The sequence below is a fragment of the Hippopotamus amphibius genome, chromosome 1 (assembly GCF_030028045.1).
Source record: "Hippopotamus amphibius kiboko isolate mHipAmp2 chromosome 1, mHipAmp2.hap2, whole genome shotgun sequence".
NCBI classification, from domain to species: Eukaryota; Metazoa; Chordata; class Mammalia; order Artiodactyla; family Hippopotamidae; genus Hippopotamus; species Hippopotamus amphibius.
Genome location: NC_080186.1, coordinates 210,070,755 through 210,097,552, shown reverse-complemented (window position 1 = coordinate 210,097,552; position 26,798 = coordinate 210,070,755). Strand labels below are relative to the sequence as shown.

Genomic DNA, 26,798 nt, shown 5'->3' with positions numbered 1-26,798 from the left:
ATCTATATAACGTAAGACAATGTTGATAGTAATGCGTTAACATGGACATTGTTATATTTTACTGAGTGAACAATGCACGTGGCAGGTTTTAGCCAAAAAAAAAAAAAAAAAAAAAAAAATCACAGCTGTAGACTTGCAGATATACAATGAACTTCTCCCTAAATGAAGACACAGAGAATGATTCTAGAAAATGCTAGCCATGTTGTCACCAAAATAATACCTTATTAACTTCTAAGTGGACTCCATTGCTTACTCTATTCAAATATGGTAAATCATTTATACACAGCTCCTTAGAAATTTGGCATAACTGCTCTGCCTCTAAAAAGGCTGACTTGGACCTCCGGAGCTGGCCATGAGGGATTTATCTTTATTGCTATATGTGCTGTGCTGTGCTGTGATGTTCTCATTATATATGCCAAGCCAACTGGGAAGCATTTAGAATAATTATTTATTTTTAATATATACCCTGCTTTTCTACAAAGCAGTTGAAATAGCTTGCAATAAAATCTCTACAAATTAAAAAAGTTAAAAATAAAAATAGATGTCCAAAGCCAATAAGCAGGGTGAGAGCAATAGGAACTTAGGGTAGAATACTTACTGGACTTGAACACTAAATTTGTCTAAGGCAGTCAAGCAAAACAGTTTTTATAATTTTCAGAATCTGAGGACATGGAGCATCTTTGTACCTCAGAATAGAGAAATATGTGCTTCCCGGAATTTATATAAGATGTATAAATAGCACATTGATAATAAGTGTCCTCATATTTATTCATTCATCAAATATTTACCTACTATGTGACAGGCACGTTGCTAGATATAAAGGGTACATTGATATGTATAAAATATACATATAACCGTACCAAGTAAGGACAAGTAACCCCAACAGGTCTAGTGCCAGAGACAAAACAATTGCAATTATCTCTGTTGTAATTCACCATGGTTTTCTCTAGGTTTCTGTTTCAGTATTCAAACAATAAGCAAGGGTTTACTGAGCTCCTACTAGTCAATCATTTGTTCATTAATTTATCAACTATATTTTGAGTACCTACTTCATGCAAAGCACAATTCTAGGCTGTGATCAGGAATCAAGCATGACAGGTGGAAAGCGTCTTTAAACTACCAAGGGAGATGAGAAATACACAAATCAATACAAAGCAAGGTAGAAAGAAGAAAAAAAAAGTGCTATGCAAGGTGGAGAGAAGGGGGGCTTTCTTGCTTGAGGAAGGAGTGGGAAGCATGGAAGTGCTCCTGGAGGGTCCAGGGCTGGTGGTGTAGACCACTGATGAGGGGAAGGGCTCCCGGCACAGAAAGCACACCAGCAGAGGCAGCATGATGTAGAGTCAAGGAACGTGAAGGAAGAATGGCAAGTTGTTCACCTGGGTGACACATTCAGTGAATAAAAGGGAACACATTAGATAAAGTAGGGAAATTAGGTCAGGGCTAGATTTTAGCAAGAGAAGAGGTTCAGCTTACGGAGCTGGTGCCCCTAACTGTGCCTCCTGCTATGCAAAAGCTGGCAAAGGAAACACACAGCTAGACTTGCCCTCAAGGACTTCTTAATCTAATGTGTGCATGGAAAGGCAAATGCTAGATGCTTGCATTTAATTATTCTCGTGTACCTTTCTTCTACCACATGATGTATAGAGTTCTATCTATACGGAGAGCATCTACACAACTGCCACAGTTCTGCGAAGGGCACATATTCAAAACCATCTGATCTGTGACCGAATCACCTCTCCCTGTGTGCACCTTTTATGTGTGACTAGGGGTCTCAGGACCCATGTCTCCCACAGGGTAACTCTTGTGCCCTGTTCCTCCCTAAGTGCTGCTGGAGCCTGCCTTACAATGTTACTTTTGAAGGATTCACTGCCTAGGCTGTGAAAACATAGCTCACAAAGCTTTTCAATTCAGTCTGAAGAGATGTGGCATTAAAGCATATACAAAAGGGAAAAGGCAGCATTGGACGGAGCCAGTAAGAAGGTATAGGAAGAAAAGCAACTCCAAGAAAATCAGTGTATTGACTACAAACCACAAATAATGGCAAAGACTCTAGTAGCAAAATTGGCAAATGGCTTTCTAGATAATCTTGATGGAAGCATCCCTCATCACTCCTTCACCTCTCAGACAAAGGAAGTCACCACAGGCAGGGCAATATTAACATAATCACTATTTCTGGGAGAACTGTAAATGCTGAATCAATGCTCCTAAATAAGTAGGCATGGGTGGACGTTCCTTCTTGTATTTGCCTTAAAACACGAATACGTGCAGGGGCAAAGGATCCCTGAAATAGCTTTCCACCTCACCCCACCCCTGCTTCCTACGTAGTTACCATTCATTGGGCAATAACCCCCCACCTTCAGTGTCCCTACCTCACTGTGTTTTCATCTCTCCTCTCTCCTTTGCCTAAAGAGTCTACTCTCCATCTGAGCTGTCACTGTCACTCCCACTCCCATCTTCTCCAGATTAATGAATTAAACAATATTAAACAAGTTTTTTAAATTATCCAACAATTAGTTACCAATTAAATTGACAATCAATGCATTGACAATCCACTGGCTATCTCCAAAAGGAGGAAAAAATAGACAGTTTTGTCAAACTTATTTGGCCATAGGACTCTTATTAGACGACATGTTATTTTTCTCCACACTCATTTCACAAGCCATGGAAGGCAAATACTGATTCTTAGAGTTTTTTTGGTCTTCCACAGATCCCAGCACCATGGAAGACAGGGTACTTGTAGATGATACAATAGTGGGTTAATTGTGTAATAGACATGGTTTAGTTATTCACTTATTTGTTTAACAAATATTTACTGAGTACCTACTATGGACTTTTTAGGCATAGAGAGCAGAGCAAAAAGTAAACAAATCAAGCCCTTGCTCTTAGGAAGCTTATTTTTTAGAGAAGAGAAAAACAACAAAAAGTAAATATATGTCAGGTCATGAGGAGTGCTAAAAAATAAAGAAGAGTAAAAAGGCTGGAGAGTAGAGATAGTAGAGGAAGGTTTTACAAAATGACATTTTATTCAGGGTAGCTGGAGAAGAGCACTCTAGAGAATTACCACTTGTGCAAAGATCTAATATGAAAAAGGAAGGGAGAGAGTCTTGTGTTTTTCTCAGAAAGAGAGGTCAGGTAAGTGAACACAGATGCAAAGGCCCCACACTGGAAGCAGGCTTGGCATGTTTGAGAGCAGCAGAACAGTGCGACCTCATCTCAATCAGCACCATGGAGCCTGGCTGAGGATAAAGCCAGAGATGGCTGGGAGGAGAATGCATCAATCCCTTCTGGTCGATATAGGACTTCAGATTTTACTCCAAGTTCACTGGGAAACCATGGAGGGTTTTATACACAGAAATGACCTCATATGAGTTGTGTTGTAAGCAGATAACTCTAATTGTTGTTTTGAAAATAGACTCGGGACAAGTGTAGAGACAGCACAATCATTAAGAGTATGTCCTAGTAGATAATGGTGCCTTAAGGAAGAAGTGAAGGTGCTAGGAGGTGATGAGAATCTTATATGTAGTCTTTAATCACAAAGCATATAGAAGACATTGAGTATAGACAACTCTTCTAAGGAGGTTTAATGGAAAGCAGACAGATGGAACCAAAGTGCTAATGTGTTTTGTTCTCTCTCATTCTTTCTCTCTCTCTCCCCCGAGCCTCCCCGCCTCTCTCTCCCTTGCTCTCTTCCTCTCTGTCTCCATTTCTATCTCTGTCACTGTGTCTATGTCTCTCTCTCTTTTCTCCTTCCTCTCTCCCTCCCTCTCACCTTAGCTAATGAGAAGGTGTACACTCACAATTACAAGATTCCACTTTTTAAATTGAGGCATCTAGCCTTCCTATTCTCTCCGCTGAAAAATTTGCACAGATAAAATCAGTATTTATTTTAGTATCAATTTCTTCTACAGTGATTAAAGTAAAAGTATTTTGAAAACTAATCAGAAATAATCATGATAGTTTGTGAATGTAGAGACTTCTATCTGTAACACTTTCACATATATTAAATTATCTGGGCACCATCAACCTGGACCTAAAAGTAGGCAAAGAGCCCAGTTATTTCTATTTTATAAAGGAGGAAACCAAGGCGTAGGATAATCATTGTTCAAACTGATATGACTTGTTAAAATAAGTTTGTTTCTTCTACATTTAAGTTCTTAACCTCCTTAACAATCATGCTTTTATTATTTAGCAAGAGTCAAAAGCAATTCCTTTACTTACCACTGAAAGAGTCTTTTTCATATGGTTGGTTGGGGGGAAGAACACTCATTTAGGTATGTTTTAGTTTAAGGTGTATCTTATAAAATGATTAAAACTTCCTGAATATCTAAAAATAATTTATTTCCAAGGACTATATTGCCTCAAATCTCTCTAAACTCACAGGCTATAGCATGACTGCAAAATCAATTAGGAAACATGAGAGCAAAATCAATCAAGTTATATTCTAAAGGCTGAGGTTAGTAAATAGCCACTCAATGTAATTGTGATTTCCAGATTTCCCATTAAAATGTAAATGATGTCCTCTTTTTCAAAATCATTATTGTATTTTAGTATGTAATTGTATTAGTCTTGATTTACATATCACTTCTGTTATAATGTTTTCTTTAAAATATACTGTACTATACTATTATGACTCAGCTAATGTGAAAGACAGTGACAGAATGTATCTAAAGACAACCAATTTTGTGAGTGATTTAAAAACATAAAAATTTGAAAATTCAATATCTTAAATAACATCATATATAAAGTATTGATTATATGTATGTACGTGTGTGTGTGTGTATATATATAGATTTTTTTAAAATTCTAGATTCTATCCTAATGATGCTGTTAAAGGCTAGAAACAAATGTCAGTAACAAGGCATAATGAAAATTATAACAATATTTTATACTATCCAAGCTCATGACAAGAAATTAAGTAAAAAATAATGATAATGTTATTGAAATTAATTAGAAAATAAACAAATATTTATGACCCCAGTGTGATCCACTTGAAACGATTTTGCAAATCTGCCCATCATTCAGCTCCTCTCAAGTCCTCATTACCACCTCAGTCCAAGCCACCATCATCTAGCCCCCAACAGAGCCTATTCTTCACCAGTGGTCCGAGTCATTCTCCAAAAAAATGATTTAATGTACTCCTTTGTGCTCCAAACTCCAAAGAGGCTCTTCCACAATTTCAATAAGATAAAAAGTCCTCTCTGTGGCTTATAAGGCCCCACCCGATCCAGCCCTTGACCACCAGTCAGGTCTCCTTTCTGTCTCCCCGCCTCATCATTCATTGTGCTCCAAGCACACACCCCTTATAGGATCCTAGCACTTCCTACTACCTCTGGTTTACTTGGCTGACCCCCAACTTCATTCACATCTCTACTAGGCTCACTTCCTGGGGGAAAATTTTGGCCGTGCTCTGAAATATCACTCAAAACCCTCTGCTCCTAAAACAAACAAACAAACAAAAAAAAACAAAACCTCTGCTATTTAGTCCTTATCCTTATAACACATATTATTATTGTCGATATTACGTTACGACTATATTACTATGCATTATATAGAATATATATTACTACATCATTTTTAATTAAATTTTTATTAAAATAATTGTAGAGTCAAATGTATTTGTAAAAAGTCATACAAAGAAATACCATGTATACTTTACCCAGTTCTCCACAATGGTTAACATTTTGCAAAGGTGTCATATAAAAGCACAACTAAAATATTGCTATTACTATATCAATCTTTTTCAGATCTCTCCAGTTTCACTTACACTCATTTGTGTACATGTAAGTAATTCTGTATAATTTAATCACATACATGGGTGTGTGTATCTATCACCATAGTCAATATACAGAATCGTTTCAATACCTCATGGATGCCTCATGTTGTGCTTTTAAGACCACCTCACCTTCCTCTACTCTCTCCCTAACACATGGAAATCTGTTCTCCCTTTCTAAAATTTTGTCATTTCCAAAATGTTTTATTTGGAATCATCCAGCAGGTATCCTCTGGGGATTGGCTTTTTTTTTTCAATCAGCTTAATTTCCGGGAGATTCATCTAGGTTGTATGTATCATCAGTTCCTTCCTTTTCATTTCTGATACTAAGTATTCCATGGAATGTATATACCAGTGTTTAACCATTCACCTACTGAAGGACATCTGGGCCAATCTGAGGTTTTGGTTATTACCAATAAAGCTGCTATGAACATCCACATACAGACATTTGTGTGAATTTAAGGTTTCATCTCCCTGGGATAAATGCCTAAGAGTACAATGGCTGAGCCATATGGTAAACGCGTATGTCCTATTTTTTTATTATTATTTTTTCCATTAGAATGGAAGTCCTGTGACACCAGGCACTTGGTTATTTTTGGTCTCTTCCCCTTTTTCCTGGCACAGAGCACCTGAAACCCTTATAGTTTCCTGGGTGATAGGAGTGTCTTTTGTTCTAATGAGCAACTTGTGGGTGGACTCTTGAATGAGGGATGGTCTCCAGAAAGACCAAACTATGATTAGAAGCTTGAAACTTTCAGCCTGGTCCCCCATTCTCTTGAGAAGGGAAAAGGGCTAAAAAGGGACTTAATGATCAATCATGCCTACATGAGGAAGCCCCATAAAAATCTCAATAGTACAGGGTTCAGAGAGCTTCCAGACTGGGGAACATATCCATACAGGGAAGGTGACGCACCCCAGCTCCACAGAGAGATGCTCCTGTCCTCGGGACCCTCACAGACCGTGCCCTTTCACCCGTATCCTTTATCACATCCTTTAATAAACTGGTAAATGTAAGCAAGTGGTTCCCTGAATTCTGCGAGCCACTCCAGCAAGTTAAAAGAACGTGAGGAGGGAACGTCCTATTTGTAACCAAATCTGACAGAAGCCGTTGGTAACCTGGTGATCTACTACTTTCCATTGGCATCTGGAGTGGGCTGGGGGCAGTCTTGTGGTACTGAGACCTCAACCTGTGGGATCTGACACGGTCTTCAGGTATATAAGGGCAACAAGAACCACTACCACAGATAAAGAGAAAAAATTGATGGCTGAAAGAGGCCAGTGGGTGAAGACAGTCAAAAGATACAAACTTCTAGTTATAACATAACTGGGGATGTAATGTACAGCATGGTGGCTATAATTTTAAATACTGTATTGCATATTTAAAAGTTGCTAAGATAGTAGATCTTAAAAGTTCTCATCATGAGAAAAAAAAAGTATGTTGTACACCTGATATGAATATGTTATATGTCAATTGTATTTCAATTTTTAAAAAAAAGGAGCAGTTAGGTCAGGAAGTTGAGCAGTTGTGTCCATAAAGGAATGTGTGAGACTCTGGGAAAAGCCCTGTGACTCTCCAGCCCCAGGGAACACAGTAGGACCCAATGTCCTTAAAAGGGCTTAATTTGGCCTGATGGTTCCTCAGAAGGTGTGCAGTTTCAGGTGCCTGCGTGGCCACCAGCAGAGGAAAGAGCAGCCGGCCCCTCAGCAATATTTTCAAGGTGGAACCGGCAGCAGAGCCAGGGAGCTCACACTCACTCCTAAGCATGTGGCAGCACGGCAAAAGAATAAGTGAGCTCTCAGAAATGATGTGTCAAATGCATAAATAAATAAACTCCTGGCCTGAGTGAGGAAGACTTCAGGGGAGAAGAGGATCCACAGGGGCAAATGACATTGGAAAATGGTAGCTAAGAGCAACAGGAATTCGGAAATCAAAGTCAACATTGCCACAAGCTGAGAGGCCTGGGAAGTTTGGATTACGTGCAACAAACTTCTTTTTAGTATTTGTGGTACTATCTCTGTTCCTGGAGAGATCCTTTATAACAGCACGAGTGAATCAGTTCTAGAAAGTCAGGCCTATTAGTATAAATATACCACTTCCAGGAGGCTAAGCTTTCTGGCAAATTTTGTTTAACATATATTTGTTCAGAATTTACAGTTTCCTGACAATCAAATTTCTTTTAATAAGTAATAGGAAAAATGAAAAGAACGTTTACCTGTCATTTAAAGTAGCAATTTTCAAATATATTGAGTTTGACAATATCTGGATATTTCATTGCAAAAATCACAGGCTTTGTCTATGTTTAGTGTTTCTGTGTAAATATCTATTATATATCTCTGCCAGGACAGTGCTTTTTGTAAGGCTCCTGAAAAGAGTAAAAACAAGAAAATGAAAATGCCTTGGAACTCTGACTACTGCAGATAGATTAAGGGATAACATATTTTAAGAACAGTAAGCTAATATCTACCTCTGGCCTGATTCTTTCAATCAGTTGAGGGTTCTTGCTGTAAGATGATTTCCATTATATTAAGTAAAGGTTGAATGACAAAATTCAGTAAGGTTGCCTGATTATACCTTTAGTGTGGAGTTATATTTGTATATCCTAAGCATCATTTCTCTTTGAGCATTTCTCTGCTTGGTATCTTTAAGACATAGTAATTCCTCGCAGGATGGTTCTAGAACACTGAATCCCAGCCTTGGCTGCACATTAGAATCATCTGGGGAGGTTTTAAAATTCTTAATGCCTAGACCATACCCCAGACCAATTAAATCAGAATCTCTGGGGTGGAAATCAGGCATCAGTATTTTTCATAAGTCTCCAGGTGATTCTAATGTGCAACCAAGGTGAGAATCAGTGTTCTAGAATCATTTATGTCAGTTTCACTAGGGTAATTGTTAATAGACAGACCTGGGTCCAAAATTACTTCTGTTAAACTGGAATCTCTACAGATAAGCAAGAGGAATCTGAATATTTACCTGCACTCCCAGATGATTCACATGCACGTCAAGTTGGAGAACCTTTGGCTTACAGATTTAAGGAGACTAACACTGACCCACAAAGTCCTCAGTGAAAGGGAAAATCTGAATTCCCAATCTACAGTCAGAAACCTTTTGTGGTCCTAGGGAAGTCTATTTTAGACGTCTCCTCAGAGGTCTTTATTTAGACACTTGCAGGTGTCAGTAATAACTCCAGGTAAAGTTTCCACACAATTTTGAAGCGGATACTTTATTAGGGCAAATCGATCCTCTAGTGGGAAGGCTTAAATAAAGAAGCCATCAAGCTAAAATCAGAAAGAATAATTTAACGAAATAATAACTGTCTATTAGAATTAAGGATGTGAGAGAAGAATTCTTAGAGAAAAGTGGGCTTCCCCCTGCTGCACAACCCAATTTTTTTCTAAAAAAAAAATTACAATTAAAATGTTTTTAAGGGAAGGGGAAAATTAAAGATCAATAGGAATTCCCATTATATTTTAAAATATTCATTCATTAGGCATATCTTACCCTTTAAAATATGCAAAGTGTGTTCTGAGCTTCTCATCTTATTCTATCAAATATCCTATTTAGGGAAGCAGGACAAAGGATATTAATTCCACTTTTTATAGGCATGTTATTTTCAGCACATAATACAGTGTGAAGTTCTCAGTAAGGGTTTACTGAATTGAGTTGAATTATCAGATGAGAAAGCTGAAGCACAGAACCATTAAGTGCTAACTGACTCTTCATCAACTGATCAAGATAGAACTGCATCAAAAACCCAGGTCTAATCCAGAATTCTTTCCCTAAGAGCATGCCTCCTCCTGTATAATTTGAAAATTCTTTTAGTCAATAGTCCTTGAGCTTAGGTGCATCTAAGGACCACATGGATCCTTTTAACTATATCCAAGGTACCAACCAAAGATTCTGATTTAATAGGGCTGAGGTGGGACCAGGTTGTCTGCTTAACAAGCACCACCTACCAGAAAACACATGTAATTGCCAAATATATAATTTATCCAATTAACAGTGATTGTCAAAACAGCAAATACCATTGGCTAACTCTGAGAAATGTGAAATATACAAATTAAAAAAGCAAAATGACTCATGGTCCCAGCAAACATTTGTTGAATGTATGAATCTGTTAATCTATGATATAAAATTAAGACCAAACTGGTTTACAACGTTTAGCAAAATATACAAAGAAGGAAGTTTTAGATTCTGTGGCTTTTCTGGCTTTCTCAGTTTGAAAATGGATTCAAGAGCTATTGTCTTGAGCTAATCTGATAACATGGGTCCTTCTTTAAACCAATCCTTTTTGATTTTTTAGGACTTGGTGGGCACCTAGATCAACTCTCCTTCCTCAAGAAATAGGAACCAGCAAAATGTATTATTTTAAAAGGAACTGAAGGTTGCAGAGCTGTGCACAGGTAGGGAAGAATGCACAGAATACCTAAAGTGATAAGATGGGCAAAGAATTCTGCGAATGAAGAAACAGTCCTTCACTAAGGCATTTGATTTGTAACTAGGCAACAAATAAAATATGATTACTTCTAGCCAGCCCAAATGCAGATCCCACCAGAAAAGTGCTTGCTTAAAAATGCCTTTCAAAAGTAGAACCTCTAGACAATTTTGGTATTCAACTTATCCTATAATTTACATCTTATAATTCACACACACACACACCCACGTATATCTATATACATATATATATGATACACATTATTGTATGGCATTTTAAGAATATGCATAATTTGATGATTCTATATAAAAACTAATACTAATCTTTATTAGTCTTATAAAGCTAAAACCTCATGCCATTTTCATTACCAAAAAAGCATACGTAATGGCTAAAATCCAAAACACTGACAATAACCAATGCTTGTGAGAATATGAAACTCTCATTCATTGTTGGCAAGTATGCAAAATGGTACAGCTGCGGTGGAAGGCAGTTTGGTAGCTTCTGGCAAAACTAAATATACTCTTACCAAAAGACCCAGCAATCACACTCTTTTGTATTTACTTAAGTGGGTTAAAAACTTATGTCCACACAAAAACCTGCACATGAATGTTTACAGCAGCTTTATTCACAAATGCCAAAAACAGAAGCAACTAAGATGTTCATTAACAGGTTAATGAATGAACATACTGTAGTACATCCATAAAATGGAATAGTATTCAGCAGTTAAATGCAAAATGAGCTATCAAGTCACAAAAAGACAGGGAGGAAACTTGAATACATATTGCTGGGACTTCCCTGGTGGCGCAGTGGTTAAGAATCCGCCTGCCAATGCAGGGGACACGGTTCGAGCCCTGGTCTGTGAAGATCCCACATGCCGCGGAGCAACTAAGCCCGTGTGTCACAACTACTGAGCCTGTGCTCTAGAGCCCGTGAGCCACAACTACTGAGCCTGAGTGCCACACCTACTGAAGCCACATGCCTAGAGCCCATGCTCTACAACAAGAGAAGCCACCGCAATGAGAAGCCCATGCGTCACAATGAAGAGTAGCCCCCGCTCTCTGCAACTAGAGAAACCCCGTATGCAGCAACGAAGACCCAACACAGCCAATAAATAAACAAATAAATTTATTAAAAAAGAAAAAGAATATGTATTGCTAAGTGAAACAAATTAGTCTGAAAAGTCTACATAATATATGATTCCAGCTATGCACTGTAAGATTCCAACTGCATGACATTCTGGAAAAGGCAAAACCACAGAAACAGTAAAAAAAAAAAAAAAAAAAAAAAAAATCAGTGGTTGCCAGGAGTTGGGAGTAGGGAGGGAGGGATGATTAGGCAGAGCATAGAAGATTTTTAGGTTAGTGAAACTATTCTGTATGAGGCTTTGGTTGACACATATTATGCACTCTTCAAAATTCAAAATTCGTAGAACTGTACAATACAAATAGCACCCCCAATATAAACTAACTATGGACTTTACTTTTTAACAACAATATATTAATATCAGTCCATCAGTTTTAACAAATATACCATATTAATGCAAGAGGTTAATAATAGAGAAGACTATGTTGGAGGGATATACGGGAACCCTCTGTACTCTCTGCTCAATTTTTCTGTAAACCTAAAACTGTTCTAAAGCTAAAATCTAATTTAAAAAAATATGTAGGTAACAGTAATGCTTACATTAGAAACATTTTTTTTCTAATTTGTAACATATTGACAAAATAGTTGTTAAACTAAACCTATTAACTATGTATTTGTCACGCCTGTATCATGAAACTTAAAATTCTTTAACTATTTAGCCATATTCCAAAAGATATTTAATTCATATTCTGTCATATAGAACTAAATTAATAAGCCCTCCTATATACAGATGTCTGAAGAATTTTTTTCCAATTATTTTCCCAAATGAAATATTCATATTATATTAGTACATCTCTCATTTTCATTGATTTTCAATGTAGTTTTGAAACGGAAAAAAACATACAAAATACTTTGCCTATAATGTGTTGTTACATAACTGAATGCAGAAGTTGCTACTTTAACCTATGCGATGACTAGTTTTAGCTACTGAAAGCCTTGTGCAGTATTTCTAAAACTTCAATATGTATGGGAGTCAACTGGGGATCATTTTGAAATACAGATTCTGATTTAGTTGATTTGAGGTGGCACTTGGTAATCTGCATTTCCAACAAACTTCCAGGCAATGCTGATGCATGGCTACACTTTGAGTAGCAAGGTTCCAGGATATATAGGCCATAAAATTATTCCCACTGTGAAACACAAACCCAAATCCCTAGCTATTCTTGCAAGGGACTAAAGAGCTGCTCTTTTGTTTCACCTGGAAAAGCTCCCAGCTTCCAGCGTTTCTAAATTTGCTTTCCCAATATATAATCCTTTTCAATTTTAGCTACAAACAAGAAGGCTTGATAACCTTTGTACAGTAAGCAAGCTACCCATTTAGTCATAATACCTTCCTAGCTTGTATGAACCAAGGATCATTTATTTCTAGTTCAATTCTTCTATTTATATGTCTTCAAGCACAGTAAGGTCAAATGACTGGTACAGGGTCACTTATCCAATAACTTAGAGGTCAGGTCTCAAATCCAGGTCTCTGATTCCAAATCCAGTCCCTTTCCCTCCATTCTCTGCTGCTTCTAATAATGATGCACTTCACAGAAGGACCAGTTTGTTCAGACTACAAAATCCCAATTCTAAATTAAATCCCTCAGCCTCCAGCTTCCTATAAACCTTAAACATGCATTTAAGGTCTTATAAGACCTCCATCTTGAAGGAGGGGTGCGATACTGATCAGAGGGAGGGGAACAGGGGATGGCAAATGTCATAATGAATACATGAACCATGGATACTAGAGTGATGATTAAGGCTGTGGTGTTAGGAATGAGTAAGACACAGTTAAGCATGTCAGCCAGAGCCAGATTTTCAACCACCAGCAAAAAATATAGAGTGCCTCCTGACTCTGAGACTTCACGAATATTGTGTACTTTTCTGGAGACCTGCAATGGCCAGGAATTTGTGGAATTTCTGTGGGAGCCTGTTGTAACACATGTAATACACCCTATTGTAATACCTACACTGCTTGTAATTGTCTCTAAGGGCCCAGATTACCAATAAGGAACGGAGAAGCTCCTGATCTTTCTCAGATTGAGTCCAAAGTCACCACTGTTGATTCTTACTGTGGCAACACTGCTCAGCCTTCACACATGAATATCTCAAAACATCTCTGGAAAGACAAGACATGGGAGCCCAGAACCCAGCTGCCTTGACATTTACCTAATCACCTGAAGAGACTATTACTAACCTTACTTATTACAAAGCTTTGCAACACAGTGACAGAACAGTATCTAGAGGAAGACAGTCTGGCTACCCACTTGAGCCCCGCAATGAAAGGCTGCTTGCATAGAGCACACACACTTACAGAGGGATCCCCCTTGAAATGAGAACAGAATTTTCATAACAGGATGTTGTCCAGTGTTTAGAAGCAAGCATTGCACCCAAGGTCATATCATCCTAACTTTTTTTTTTTTTTTTTCTATGCGGCAGGGTTCCAGGATGGAGAGGGTGAGAATATATAAAGGCAGACTCTTACTGTTAGAAATCCTTAGGACAGTTATGTTGAGCCATACTTCTAAGAAGAAATCACTTCAAGTGGGCATATTTTAACTTCAGGTTAAATAAGAACAAGGATAAAAGAGACACATGAAGATAACACACTTGTTGAACTTTCAAATATTTTCACACTAAAAATGCTAATGTAAGAAGGAGGAAGTGGCTTATAGAAAGGGCAGAGTGGGCAGCTTTCTATTTTGGGTATCATCTCTGAATTGAATCAACAGAAACATGTCTAGTAAGCTTGAAGAATGTAGCTTTCAGACAAATGTGAAAGAAAGAAACATATATCAGTTCAATATAAAAGCAGCATTTTGCAAATATGGCTGAACAATAATGAAAAGGGCCAACAGAAGACTGCTGGCCCTCTACACCCCCGGGAGGATAGAAACACAGTCTTGGCGTCCTCAGCGTGGGATGTGGTGTATTCAGTGGGAGAGAAGCAGCATTAGCCAAAGGCCAGGGCTCTTTGCTGCTCAAAGATTCTATCATTCTACAACAAACAAGAGTGATAATGACTTGTATATTTTGCAATCAATGATAATAAAAGCACAATGACCGTGGATGACTTACTGTGCTGACAGTGAATCCCATTAAACCCTCGGGGACATTTACAAACATAGCCTATGAATGTATCCCCTCGGTATGCTTCACTTATTTCACAGGTTCCTCCATTATGACATGGATTAGGAGTGCAGGGACCTGAAAGACAGAAAAACATATTGCTATATGATGTATATGCTTTAAAGGAGACACTGGGTCAACATTTTGCAATTAACAATTTTATAGAGAAAAGTGTTCCGGATATTAGTGCCATAGGAAATATAGTAGTTGTGTGGGCTCTGGAGTTGTGTGACCTAGATTTGAATCCTGGTTTCATCACTCTCTAGCCATGTGGTCTTGGATGATTTATTTAACCTCTCTTTACCTCAGTCTCATCTTCTGTTGAATGTCAATACTAATACAATCTACCTCAAAGGGTGATGAAAGAGATGAAAAGGATTCATACGTATAAAATACTCAGAACAGACACATATGAAACATTCAAATAGTATCAGCACTAAGTAAAATACTGTTATTAAGGTCTCTGAATTATAAAATCTCTTCTGCGTGTTTAAATTGTATTACTGAATGGCAATTTCTAGAGTTATGAACATAGAAGAGCTTTTATACCCTGCTGGTGAAAGCAGCATAAACTTGCAAGTGACTATAACCACATGGGTTAAGTGGCATGGACAGCTGGTGGCAATACTTTTATTGACTATTTGTGAGTTTGTCATGGGGCATACTTTGGCAGAACTATGATTTTTGCCAATGTATAGGAAGTAGCTTATCGAAAGCTGCAAATATAAAGAGACACTGAGAGTTATTTTTAAGTTTTGAGAAAGTAAATTCACCAGAGTGACTGGTACTGTGAATGTCAACAGAAGTGTGGTGTTCCACTTCCCTTGGAGAGAACCAGCTGCTGTGGCACTGTAGGGGTGTAGCTGGGCCAGTCCTGCCTGACCTAGAACTCCTCTGCTGCACATTCTTTACCCTTTGGTATGGCTGAGATTTTCTTTTTAAAGTGGCATATCACCCAAGGCTTTTTCTTTGTAATATCCCTTCCTTCCTTTCCTCCCTTCAGAGTTGACAGGCTTGTGTCATAGTCTGAAGACTCATTCTACCTATTCTTGCTCTCTTTCCAGTTTGTCCACCAATTATTCCCCCCAATAAACCTTTTGCACCTCTAATTTTGTCTTATAGTTGGCCTCTTGGAAGATGCTAATTGACTCAGGGCAGAATAAAGATTGGAGGTTATGAAGAAGAGAAGAGACAAGTTGAAGAAAAATTTCTTCCTATGGAGATGAAGAAAGGCCAAGCAAAATATATAGTATTCTCTAATTTTGTTCTTTTTTTATTGGAGAGACTGGAACACATTTATGTGAAACAAAAACCACTGAAGAGAAAGTTAAGAATGTACATACGAGAAAAGGAAAGCAAGAGTAATTAGATTGTCTGAATCTGTATGCAGAGATGATCCAGAGTCTGAAGGAAGATTAGTGAAGAAGAGAAGCAAGTGGCCTGAGAAGAGACTAGAGACAAGATGAAAGTGTTGGCACAAGAATGGTGATAACTTGAGCCAACTGGGCGGGGGCTCCATCAGACAAGGCTATTAAAAGAGCGCAGAAAGAAACTGGCACAACAGTGTAAAGCAATTATATTCCAACAAAGAACTTAAAAAAAAAGAGAAAATATAGTATAGTTCAGAAAATAAATAAATAAATAAAAGAGCGCAAAAGGGAATGGTTACTTGAGTGTGGGTCAAAGCCATTTAACAACTTAATGAGAGAAAAGGAAATCCACCATCATCACAAAGTTAACAACAAAAAACACTCAAAGGTTGGACAACGCTATCCTGCAAGACTTCATAATTCTATTACCTCCTCCAGCAGCTCTTTGACAGTTTCTTCCAGTTTAAAATTTTGTGAAATTCAATGGTTATAGAATCTAATAAAGATATGCATGAAATAGGCAACAATGTAGTAATTCTGGTGTCTAGATCCTCACTTCTTGGGAGGGCTCACTCCCAAAGAGTGAAAAGAAATCAATGTATCTGTGATTTTTCTCCAGATATCTCCATACAAATGAAAAATAATACATTTATTCGAGTAGGTGGTTTAGTGCTGTGCAGTACTTGTCAATTAGACCAACTAACACCTGTCCTTGAGGTGGTATATTGCTGATGTTTGAGATAGGAAGAAGGTACAACACCAGTGATCATTTTTTTCCCTCACAAAGAGATGCAGCCATGCTACAGAATCCCTCCCTCATTCTCTTCTTTCTCACCTTCTATTTCTTCCTTCCTCTCAAATTAATTAAAATGAATGATGTCTGACAATTTACAAACTCCTTTCACGTAAATAATCGTATCTCTTCCTCCCAGCAACTAGGTGAGGTAGTTGTCATTAACATTCTCCTTTATCTTTTTTAAAAAAACTTACAGTCAGAAAGATTAGATAATATTTCTCAAATGAACATCTACAAGTGATGCATTCTGGTCTCAAGCTAAGAATCTGTGATCCTAAAACCTATATTCTTTAAAGAAGCAACCCACTGGGGAGGGGAGAATGAAATAAAGGTGACATTGCAGTTTTGACTCATCAGTTCACTCATAATAAGCAAATACACTTAGACTTTTTTATTAACTGATATCCATACATATAACTGCTAAAGAAAAAAACAATTAAAATTATAGCCTAAGAATTATATAATTTTAAAGAAGGAGTGGTGGAGATCATCTAATGCAATCTTTCAGTTTTGCAGATGAGGAAACAAGCCTAATAAGAATTCAGTGATTTCTCAAAAATAAAAACAAAAACTTCAACATGAGGAATACTGAGTTTAAGGAATTGTCTCTAGCAGGAAGAAAGTTATTAAAACACCAAAAGTAATTAAGCTATTTCTGACCCCTCAAGAGAGTGATATAATTTATATCAGAAAGAAAATATTTTCCACATTCCCTTCTACTACAGAGCAGGGTGAGGGAGGGATAAAAAGCAAACAACTGAAATAGTAAGGCCTCTGCCAGTCCTTACGAGGAAAGCGGTCAACGGAAATCACTTGGAAGAACAAGGAGCAAATATGAGCCTGGAATAGATGACTCTGTTTACTCACACCTCTTGCAACTTTGGAAAAGTCGAACTTGGCTAGAAGTGGAGGATGAGTTAGTGGCTCTGCCTTATAAAGGGAAGAACTTAGGAATGGATGGGGACAACTCAGGAGGGGAGACCCCACAAGCAGAGCTAGCTGGAAGTAAGTTTCAGGCAGCGAGGGGGTCAAGCAGTATGCTGTGAGGCTGTAATATGGGAAGAAAAGTAGCTGGTAAGAAACTGTGATGTCTAAAATTCAGGTTTAAGTTGTTTGCACAGCTATGATGTGAGCTGTCTCTGCTGAACCACTGAGACCTGTGTGGTATTGGGTGAAATCAAGGGAAAGGGCAGTGCTATTCACCGGGCTCACCCTGGCAGAAGGGAAGAAGTGCTGCAGCCCAAGGGACTCAAGAATCCAGTGAATACAGGAACCTGAAGACCGAGCTGACAGAGCTATCTAGTTCTAGACACTCTAGATATTTTCTGGGGGCACAGGCAAAGTCTCTCCAGCAATCTTGGTGCAGCCTCTGAGATTCCCCAAAGATATGAGTTAGAGAGCTGGAGCTCATTTTATTTACACCCCCAAAGACATCACGACCTCAGCTGACATCTGGATTTCAGAAAGAGATTACCTCTTACAAAGGTTGTAGCTGCTGTTATTTTTCCTACTCCAAGAAACTCAGTGATTTTCATTTACAGGGTGAGGATGAGGTAAGGCAAATGGGGCAAGGATTTAACCTTTCTAGACTGCTTTATATGCTAAGCAACATGAAATACATAATATTCTTTATGATGCTCCATAAGAATGTATCTTTGTTCTACAGACAAGAAAACAGGCTTGCTCAGAGAGGTAAAATAACATGTCTAGCTGCAAAAACCATGATTTTTTAAACATACATTTTTGAACACTACAAATCTAAGCCCATTCCATTAAGCCACACTTCCTGCCCCATTAAAGATCTGTAGATGAATATGTTAATCTTGACAGATGCCTCCAGAATCAGCATCCACTCACTAAGCACATTCCTATAAATAATACAGGACTCCAAAGGCTTCCTAAATGGAAATACTTCAGAGTATTTTCAGCGAATGGGTCAGAGTGTTAGATATTATGAATATAGAGAGGTTCTGCTATGCTAACAGTGCTCTATTTCAGCTATGTTTTTTGAAATGAACTGTCAAACATATTTCCCCCTATTATTTTGAACACTTTTTTTTTTTTTGGCGCACAGGCTTAGTTGCTCCGCGGCATGTGGGATCTTCCTGGAGCAGGGATTGAACTCATGTCCTCTACATTGGCAGGCGGATTCCCAACCACTGCGCCACCTAGGAAGCCCTCCCCCTATTATTTTGTAATAATGTATTTGATACATGTAAACCACTGCTTATACTGTGAAGATAAGAAATTGGCCCTGCCCAACATACATATTTTTTTTCTTTTTTGTCCCTAATAATTATGCCGTGATACTGATGTTATATGCCTTGTATACATTCTTTGGGAGAACTCACAATAGAGTGTTGAAATGACTGGTTACATGACACTTTTCTCCATTAGACCCTTAATTCTCTGTGGTAAGAGTCATGGTTGGCACACAGCAGGTTCTGATAAATTTTTAATAGACAATGATATGGGACTGAGTGATAAACATCACATCCTTCGCCTAAACCCCATTAAAGCCTACAAGGTTCATAAACCATAAATATCTTTTGGCATTTCAATTGATAATTAATTAGGATACTTTCTGTAACTTTTCTACACCTTTTCAGGTTCAAGTCCTTTACATTTATAACTAGTTTCCAGTAGTTTTTGTCCCTACTATGGTTTAAGCTTCTATAGTATTATATCTGTAATATTGTTATAACTGTAAATAACAGATCATTAGAATGTAAACTTTTGCTTATTGATTACATGTATCCTAATTCTTTGGCAAATATATAATCAAGAAAAATTTAACATCATACAATCCCATCAATAGTGTTTTAGTCTCCTAATTTAATAATTCCTTTATAATAGATATTTACTTAAAGAATTATCAAAATGAAATAATCAGAATATAAGTTAGTACATAAAGATAGTAAATGTAACCCAGGGTCTTCACTCACAAAATATTCTTGGTAGCCAAAAAATTTTGTGTTTGATGTTAAATAGTGACAATTAAAATACATATCAATAGTTTCCAGGTTTCTTTCCCCAGATGATAAGTGAGCTGATCATATAAGAACTAGGTATCGTAGGAAACTCTTGTTTGTTTTCTCGTTTCCCCTACATCCAATCATCTTCTCTATTTTGATACTGAAAGTAAGTAGGTGTTATTTTAAGGTCTTGGCACACTGATAAATAATAATCATCACCTACAGCATATACCATTGCTTGCACTGTGATAATAAGACAGAAGCTGACCCTGACCTTGCTCAATGTAGAGGTGTTTTAAAATTTTTTTTCCTATTCAGTTTAAATAACATTTATTCATTAGGCATCTATTATGTGCTGAATACTCTGCTAGTAATTTGTGATAAATATTTTGAATAAAATTACAATTATCAGCAGCTGGATGAGGAAGCCAACAAAAGAAAATAGTTATCCAGTTTATATATCTCATTTTTTAAAAGTAATATTAATGGCTATCTTTTACTGCAGATACACTAGCTCAGTATTAACACTTTTTTATTTATGTAATGGTTTCTGAAAACTCAATTCTCTATTTTCCTTAGTGATATCATATTAACAAATGTTTGTAATATAGCCACACTCAACTTTTGCTGCCAAAACTTTGGAATATTTAGGGTACCTCATATTTTTTTTTGTAACACATCAGCACTAATCTATAACTTAAACATTGTTTTGAAAACAACTTAGCAGAGCAAAATCGAAAAATAAAGTAGTGTTACTGAACCACTCAGAGCTTGTAGAAACAAGGGCTATCTCAATTCAATTCCACTTCAAAAGTCTGCTTCTTTTTGTACTATGGGTGTACAGAAGACTACAGAATGGTGCTTATGAGCTTCAGTTCTGATTAGTATTCACATAAGTCAAAATTATATGATTAGACAACAACACTTGGTAATATCACTCTTAACAATGAAAGTATAAGTGGACTTTCAAGGTACGAGAGACTTCAGGGAGTTTTAAAATCAATAATGCTGTAATACTTTTACATGTAATCTTTAAGTAGCTCTGAACACAATGGGAACAGCATATGATCAATATTAATGAACAACTGAAGTCAACAGCATGCTTTCCAGGCATTTTTATGCAAGCTCATATAAGTATGTCAACAAGATTAATTGCTCACAAAAGCAGTAGGTCTATATATGGTTTGCTGTTTTTCTGCATCTACCTTTTCACAATTCCGACAGTAGGGAGCTGAAGTGATTTCTGTATGTGTAATGTGGTTAGCTTTTCACACATTTAGAGACTATGCCCCAAATCATGAATTCCTTATAGTGTGGAAGCAGATTATTAGAAGGTAAGTAGGTTAACACTCTCCTGTGACAATGTGTACATAGACCTGGTCAGTTTTACAAATTACACTCTCAAAACACTGGCACTTAGATATTAAAAATGAATGCATATTTTAGATTATGTAGTAAGGAAATATCAGTAAGACAACTGCGAGAGCTTAGTTTCACTAGTTTTTCTGGCAGAGCAATCAAACAGGAATAGTTATGACCCAGAAGTTTATTCCAAATTCTGGTCTTACAAACACATTAAAATTCCATTATAGTGTTGCTTTTACATTTAATGAGGTTTGAACATTTTGGCAGTTGCCATTTTGAGCCATTGCCACTCCACTGTTAAATTAGTTGAAAAGAAGGAATTACTCTGGGAATGTTCACATGATTCATGCTTTCAAACCATTTTTTACACTAGTCACTTCTCTTCCTCCTCCTCCTTCTTCCTCTTTTCTACTCTTTCTCCTTTTTAAATGTAAAGTGTAAATTCAGCCATTTGAGGAAAAAACTGTCTATATTTCCTGGGTATTTTGTATACATATAGAGAGGCAAACTATAAACAAATCTAAAATATTCCACTTAAGGGGAGAATCAGCAAATTTAACAAATTGCTCTTTAAATATAAAATATTTGAATAGATTATGAAAATTGAAATCTGAGGCTAAAGAGAGATTTTGTTTTAATACCGGTTGAAAAACTTCCTCCTCAAGAATTAATACTGGACTCTCTTTACATATAACTGTCTGGAGGAAGGCACTGACATGACTAGTGGCTAGAATGGTGTTTAGGGTCCCTGTGTTAGTTTCACAGGGCTGCTCTAACAAATTACCACAAACTTGTTGGCTTCGAACAATAGAAATTTATTCTCTCACAGTTCTGTAGACTAGAAGTCTGGAATCAAGATGTTGGCAGGGCCATACTCCCTCTGAAGATGCTAAGGGAAAACTCTTCCTTGTCTCTTCCAGCTTCCGGTAGCTCTTGGTGTTCCTTGGATTGTAGCAGCATAACTCCATGTTCTCTCCCTCTTCTTACCAGTCATTGGATTCAGGTCCTACCTTAATGCAGGATGATTTCATCTCAAATCCTTAATTACTTACATAGGCAAAGCCCCTGTGATGGGCTGAATTGTGTTCCCCCACAATTCATACGTTGAAGCCCTAACCTCCAGCATCTCAAAATGCAACTATATTTGGAGATACAACCTTTAAAGGGGCAATTAAGGTGAAAGGAGTCCATAATATGGTCCCTAACACAATCCAATCTCCCTTGTAAGAGGAGGAAATTTGGACCCACCGAAGAGCTATCAGCAATGTCCCAATACCAGAGGAAAGGCCATGTGAGGACAAAGTAAGAAAGTAGCTATCGACAACCAGAGGAGAAAGGCCTCAGGAGAAACCAAACGTGCTGAAACCTTGATCTTGCACTCTGAGAACTGTGAGGAACTACATTCTATTGTTTAAGGCCCCCAGGCTGTGGTATTTTGTTTTGGCAGTCCTATCAAACTAATACAGACCTGATTTCCAAATAAGGTCACATTCTGAAATTCCTGGTAGACAGGAATTTTGGAGAGGTACTTTTCAAACCACAATAGCCCCCAAGTAATTGTTTCTTGTAGTAACGAGGTTGATTAAAGAAGCCAGACCCTTCATCTACTGTTAGAGTTGGCTGACGAAGAACTCATATTTATCGACAATTAACACCTTAGCTAAAACTAATTTCACTTGGCTCTCATCACACAGAGTGCTAAAAAAATTTGGTGATTTTGGAGATCAGGAGAGGAGTTAAATTTGGAGCAGTGCCTACAAAGAGTGCAGAAGCGGCTATTTAGGTGCCATCAAGGAGGACCTGTCACTGCAAGATTGAAGAAAATACAGAAGAAAGAATTAAGATTTCTTGGGGTTGATCTTTATCCATTCACTCCAGTTGAGAGCTGGGCTTGCCAATGGCAGTGCATTTTTTCCATAGTCAGCGAACACTCTGAGGAGGTCATTATACACATCATTTCTATAAATGCATGTAATCACTTGTGTAACAATGGTTGATATGTCCTCTTTTCCCAATAGATATCTTATTAAATATTAGTACGACTTTAAAAATTTATTAACAAAATATAGCAAAAGGATCTATCATTTACAAAGTGATAACTATTCCTATAGCTCCATGTTACATTTTTTCCCCATCCATTCATCCTGCACTGATGCCAAAATAAGCTTCTTAAACTACCACTTCAGCTTAGAATGTTTTATTACTCAAACAGAAATCTGTCTCATTAGTCCATAGTCATAATGCATACACATTTTTAATCCATCAAAACATGATGTCTATTTTGGGACATCTTTCACCTAACCAATAATATTTGCTTCCTGATTGATTATGCAATGTTATCATTAACAGAACAATATGCAGTGAACACAAGACGAAAGATAATGTTGCTCTTTGATTTTCCTTCTAAAATAAAGGACGCTAATTCTGGCATACTATGCCTATGAGCATTAAAGACAATATATAGAAGCCTTTTATAAACTACCAAGAGCCATAGGAAATTAAGTAATTATTACAATTGAAGTTAGTAACTAAGATCCAAGTGCACCTTGAAATCTTGGGTCAATAGGATAAACATTTCTAAAATCTAAGGGAAACATGGATATCTAAAGTATGGACCATAATGAAATCAATGTCATGCTTTCCTTTTTTCAGATCACCACTAGAGTAAGAGAAGGGATTTTTCCTGTGAAAATTCCTATGAAACTTTAGAAACCATAAATGCAATCCAATCTAACTGAAAAAAATGACACAATAATTTTTTGATTAATCCAGGGGGAAAAATCTCTTTCTGCTTCTAGTGATTGTAATAAAGCAGCTCTGGTTATCACCAAGAAACCATAATAATTTCTCTCTGATTCCTTAAAAAGCCCTTTAAAATCAGGGAGCTGTTTCCAAACAGAACTCAGCAAATCACCTGTTTGAAAAGAGCATCTGTCAGAACTCACACGCCATGCATTGCAAAATACAATTTGAGCTCCAGAATACACATCAGCAGGCAGTGCAAAGTGGTAAGACATCATTCAAGTTTGCCATTAGCTACCTTAGTTTGTTTCCTCTTCTACATGTCAATAGGACCCGGCATGGAGTAAAAACAGGGCAGAGGCCAATGTGTTTCCATTGTAAGGAAATATCTGAGCCCAGGTTTCAGGAGCATCAAGCAATCTCACTCTTTCACGTGCTGTCTCTAAGCAGCTACAAAATTTCCATGTTCTTCATCAATCTTCCTCTGACAGCTCTTCACTTTTTTCAGGCTTTTGCTGAACTTGCCGCCTGAACTGCATGATTAGCATCTTACTGTAAACTGCTTCCTTCTCTAATTATTTTATTGGTCTTTTTTGTCTCCCTGACAAGATTATAAACACTCGTGCACAGGAACCCCTACTCCTTGTATTTTTCCATCCCCACAGCGCCTGATAAAGTGCTAGATACTCTGATGTTGCTTCATAAATATACAATGATTGACTGAAAATTACTATTAATTTTAGGAATAACAGCATGTAATGTAAACTACCTTTCATAGTATATAACAGAAGCCGGAAGTTTAGGGGTTGGATGCATTTTCATTTCTAGCCCTTTCTCAGCCACATTTAGCAGGTTGCAACAACCCAATTTTAAGCCTGGAGCCCAAGATCAATTTTCTTTCCTGAAGGCTGTGGCAATTTGTAAAATATCAGATTGTGCATACTCTTATAATTACAAATAGGTATTAAAAGTAGGTGCACTCTTTCCATGAAACTACAGCTCTTTCTTTTGAAATCTAGCAAGGTGGTTTTGATTTTGAAGGCAATGACAGGAGGTGGGGAAAGGATTTCTGTTTTTACTTTTGGAATCTACCCTCTGTGACTGCCATCTTGATCACGAGGCAGGGAGATCCCTGTAGCTCAGGGATCCAGCTGCACTCAGATGGGAAGGGCGTCTACCCAGACTGCACAGCTGAGAACATTAAGGCACAGCTGGACAGGCAAGTTACTGTTTGGACGCCTCCTTAGGTCTTGCATGTGGCTTCTTTGTGGCAGACTTGAGAAGGCATGTAACGAAGCAGGCATGGATTCTGGCCAGCTGGCCATCTGTTCCTTCACCCGCTGTGATAATTTGGTCTTGTAGAATTTTGTTAAGTGAGCATTAAGTAATGACCCTGTCAAACAGAGTGCATAATGAATGCTTCTTAATCACTGGATGAAAGCTTAGAGGATGCTTGCCCAAACACAGAAAAGGTCACCAACACAAACGCCAAATTAAAAACAAGACAGCAATGAAATAGATTCAGAACAGCAAAAATTAACTTCTTTTCCATTTTCACTTTTGATCATATTGAATCTATGTCAAACGTAAGAGGGGGGTCTCATAAAAAAGCTAGGTAATAGCATCATAGTTCCTACTATCGCACTACGCATGTATCAAACTCAGCAAGAATGTTAAAATGAAAACATATGAAGAGATTTATCATCCTGACCTGGGTAGAAAGCATTATGGTTATAAGCCATTAACACCAAACTTTTCCAAATAATTTCCCATTATAAGACCAAGTAGTCATTAATTGGAAAAATAATTTGTCTTTTTTTAAAGGTCAATTGAAACATTCTATTCTGAGAAAGCTTTTTTTCTCATAAGCAATATTTGCAAAGTCATAAACCTTTTCAATCCTCCAAATGGAATGATGTACTCAATAAACTATATTATTGGGATGGTCTCCTACTGCCTAGAATTCTGAAGTCTGCAAGTTTAGACTAATCTAGGATAGTCACAACAAAAACTTGCCAGATGGATGAAAAATGTACACAACTTTATGAACTGAATATACTGGCAAAGTATGTTAGGGATTTAAGTGACATTATTTTATACCAAGAGGACATTCCGGTTGATCCTTTTGCTTATCCAGGGAGTCACTTTCATATAATTACAGCAAAAGTCAAGTTGGATAAACTGCCAATATTTTTTGCTGCTTCCAAAAGAAGGCTTATTTGCTCTGTAGGAGTAACAAATTTTTCAGCAATCTCAATTCCTTTTATATTTCATAAGAGAAAAAAAAAAAACAGAGAACTAAAAGAGTGATATGAAAATGAAGGTAGGAAAAATACATGTTGAGAAAATATACATGTTTTCACATTTACCTAAAGGCCTTTGGCTGTTTCTATGATCTCTCTGGTGTTTCTCTCAATGCTGTACTGTCATTTCACTAACCTTAGAAATCCTTTTATTTGGCTACACATCTAAAACTGGTTCCCATAAGATCATTCTGATGAGAGAACCCAGTTTAAACGGCTATAGTATTAGGCTGAGAAAAACCTCTATCAAGATTTGCCCATAGGGATAAGCAATGTGTAGGTGAAAAAAACTAAAAAGCCATTAAAAAATAATATCACACTTTATTCAAAGTTGTTTTCTGTTTGCTTCGTAGTAGACATGAAAGTGTAGGAGGAAGTTAAATAATTGAGAACTCTGGAAATCCACTTCAAAATGTCTATTACAATTTATTATCATTGCAAACCCAATTAAAAATGTTGAGCTATTAAACACAATTCACTTTCTAACCTATGAGAGAAAGTGTTAAATGTATGCAGCACAGATTTGCATTACTATAAAAATCTTTATTTCTACTTTTCCAGCATTATGCATTTAAATTTGTAAATTCCATGTTACATTAATGAATATAGATGGGCAATTTTTAGATAGAGAGCTACGGTAATCACTATATTCCCTATAAAAGAAATCATTCCCGCTGACAATTTTGTGGTGAATTTTGTTAAAAATTGACAACAGTTCATAAAATGGCAAGGCTTCCTTCACAAAAGTTATTAGATGTTTAAACCCTTCTCAGCTTTATCAAAATAA

General features: G+C 37.2%; 1 protein-coding gene across 3 annotated transcripts in view; it reads right to left on the bottom strand.

The window, feature by feature from the left end:
* Positions 1 to 26,798, bottom strand: part of EDIL3 (EGF like repeats and discoidin domains 3) — a 411,932-nt gene that overhangs the window by 213,953 nt on the left and 171,181 nt on the right. For 2 of the 3 annotated variants that reach the window (XM_057739846.1, XM_057739855.1), the window contains one exon: positions 14,410 to 14,538. The exons of the other annotated variant lie outside the window; for it this stretch is intronic. In XM_057739846.1, coding sequence (XP_057595829.1) covers positions 14,410 to 14,538 — 129 coding nt within the window. The remainder of the gene's footprint in view (positions 1 to 14,409; positions 14,539 to 26,798) is intronic. 3 annotated transcript variants of the gene reach the window in all.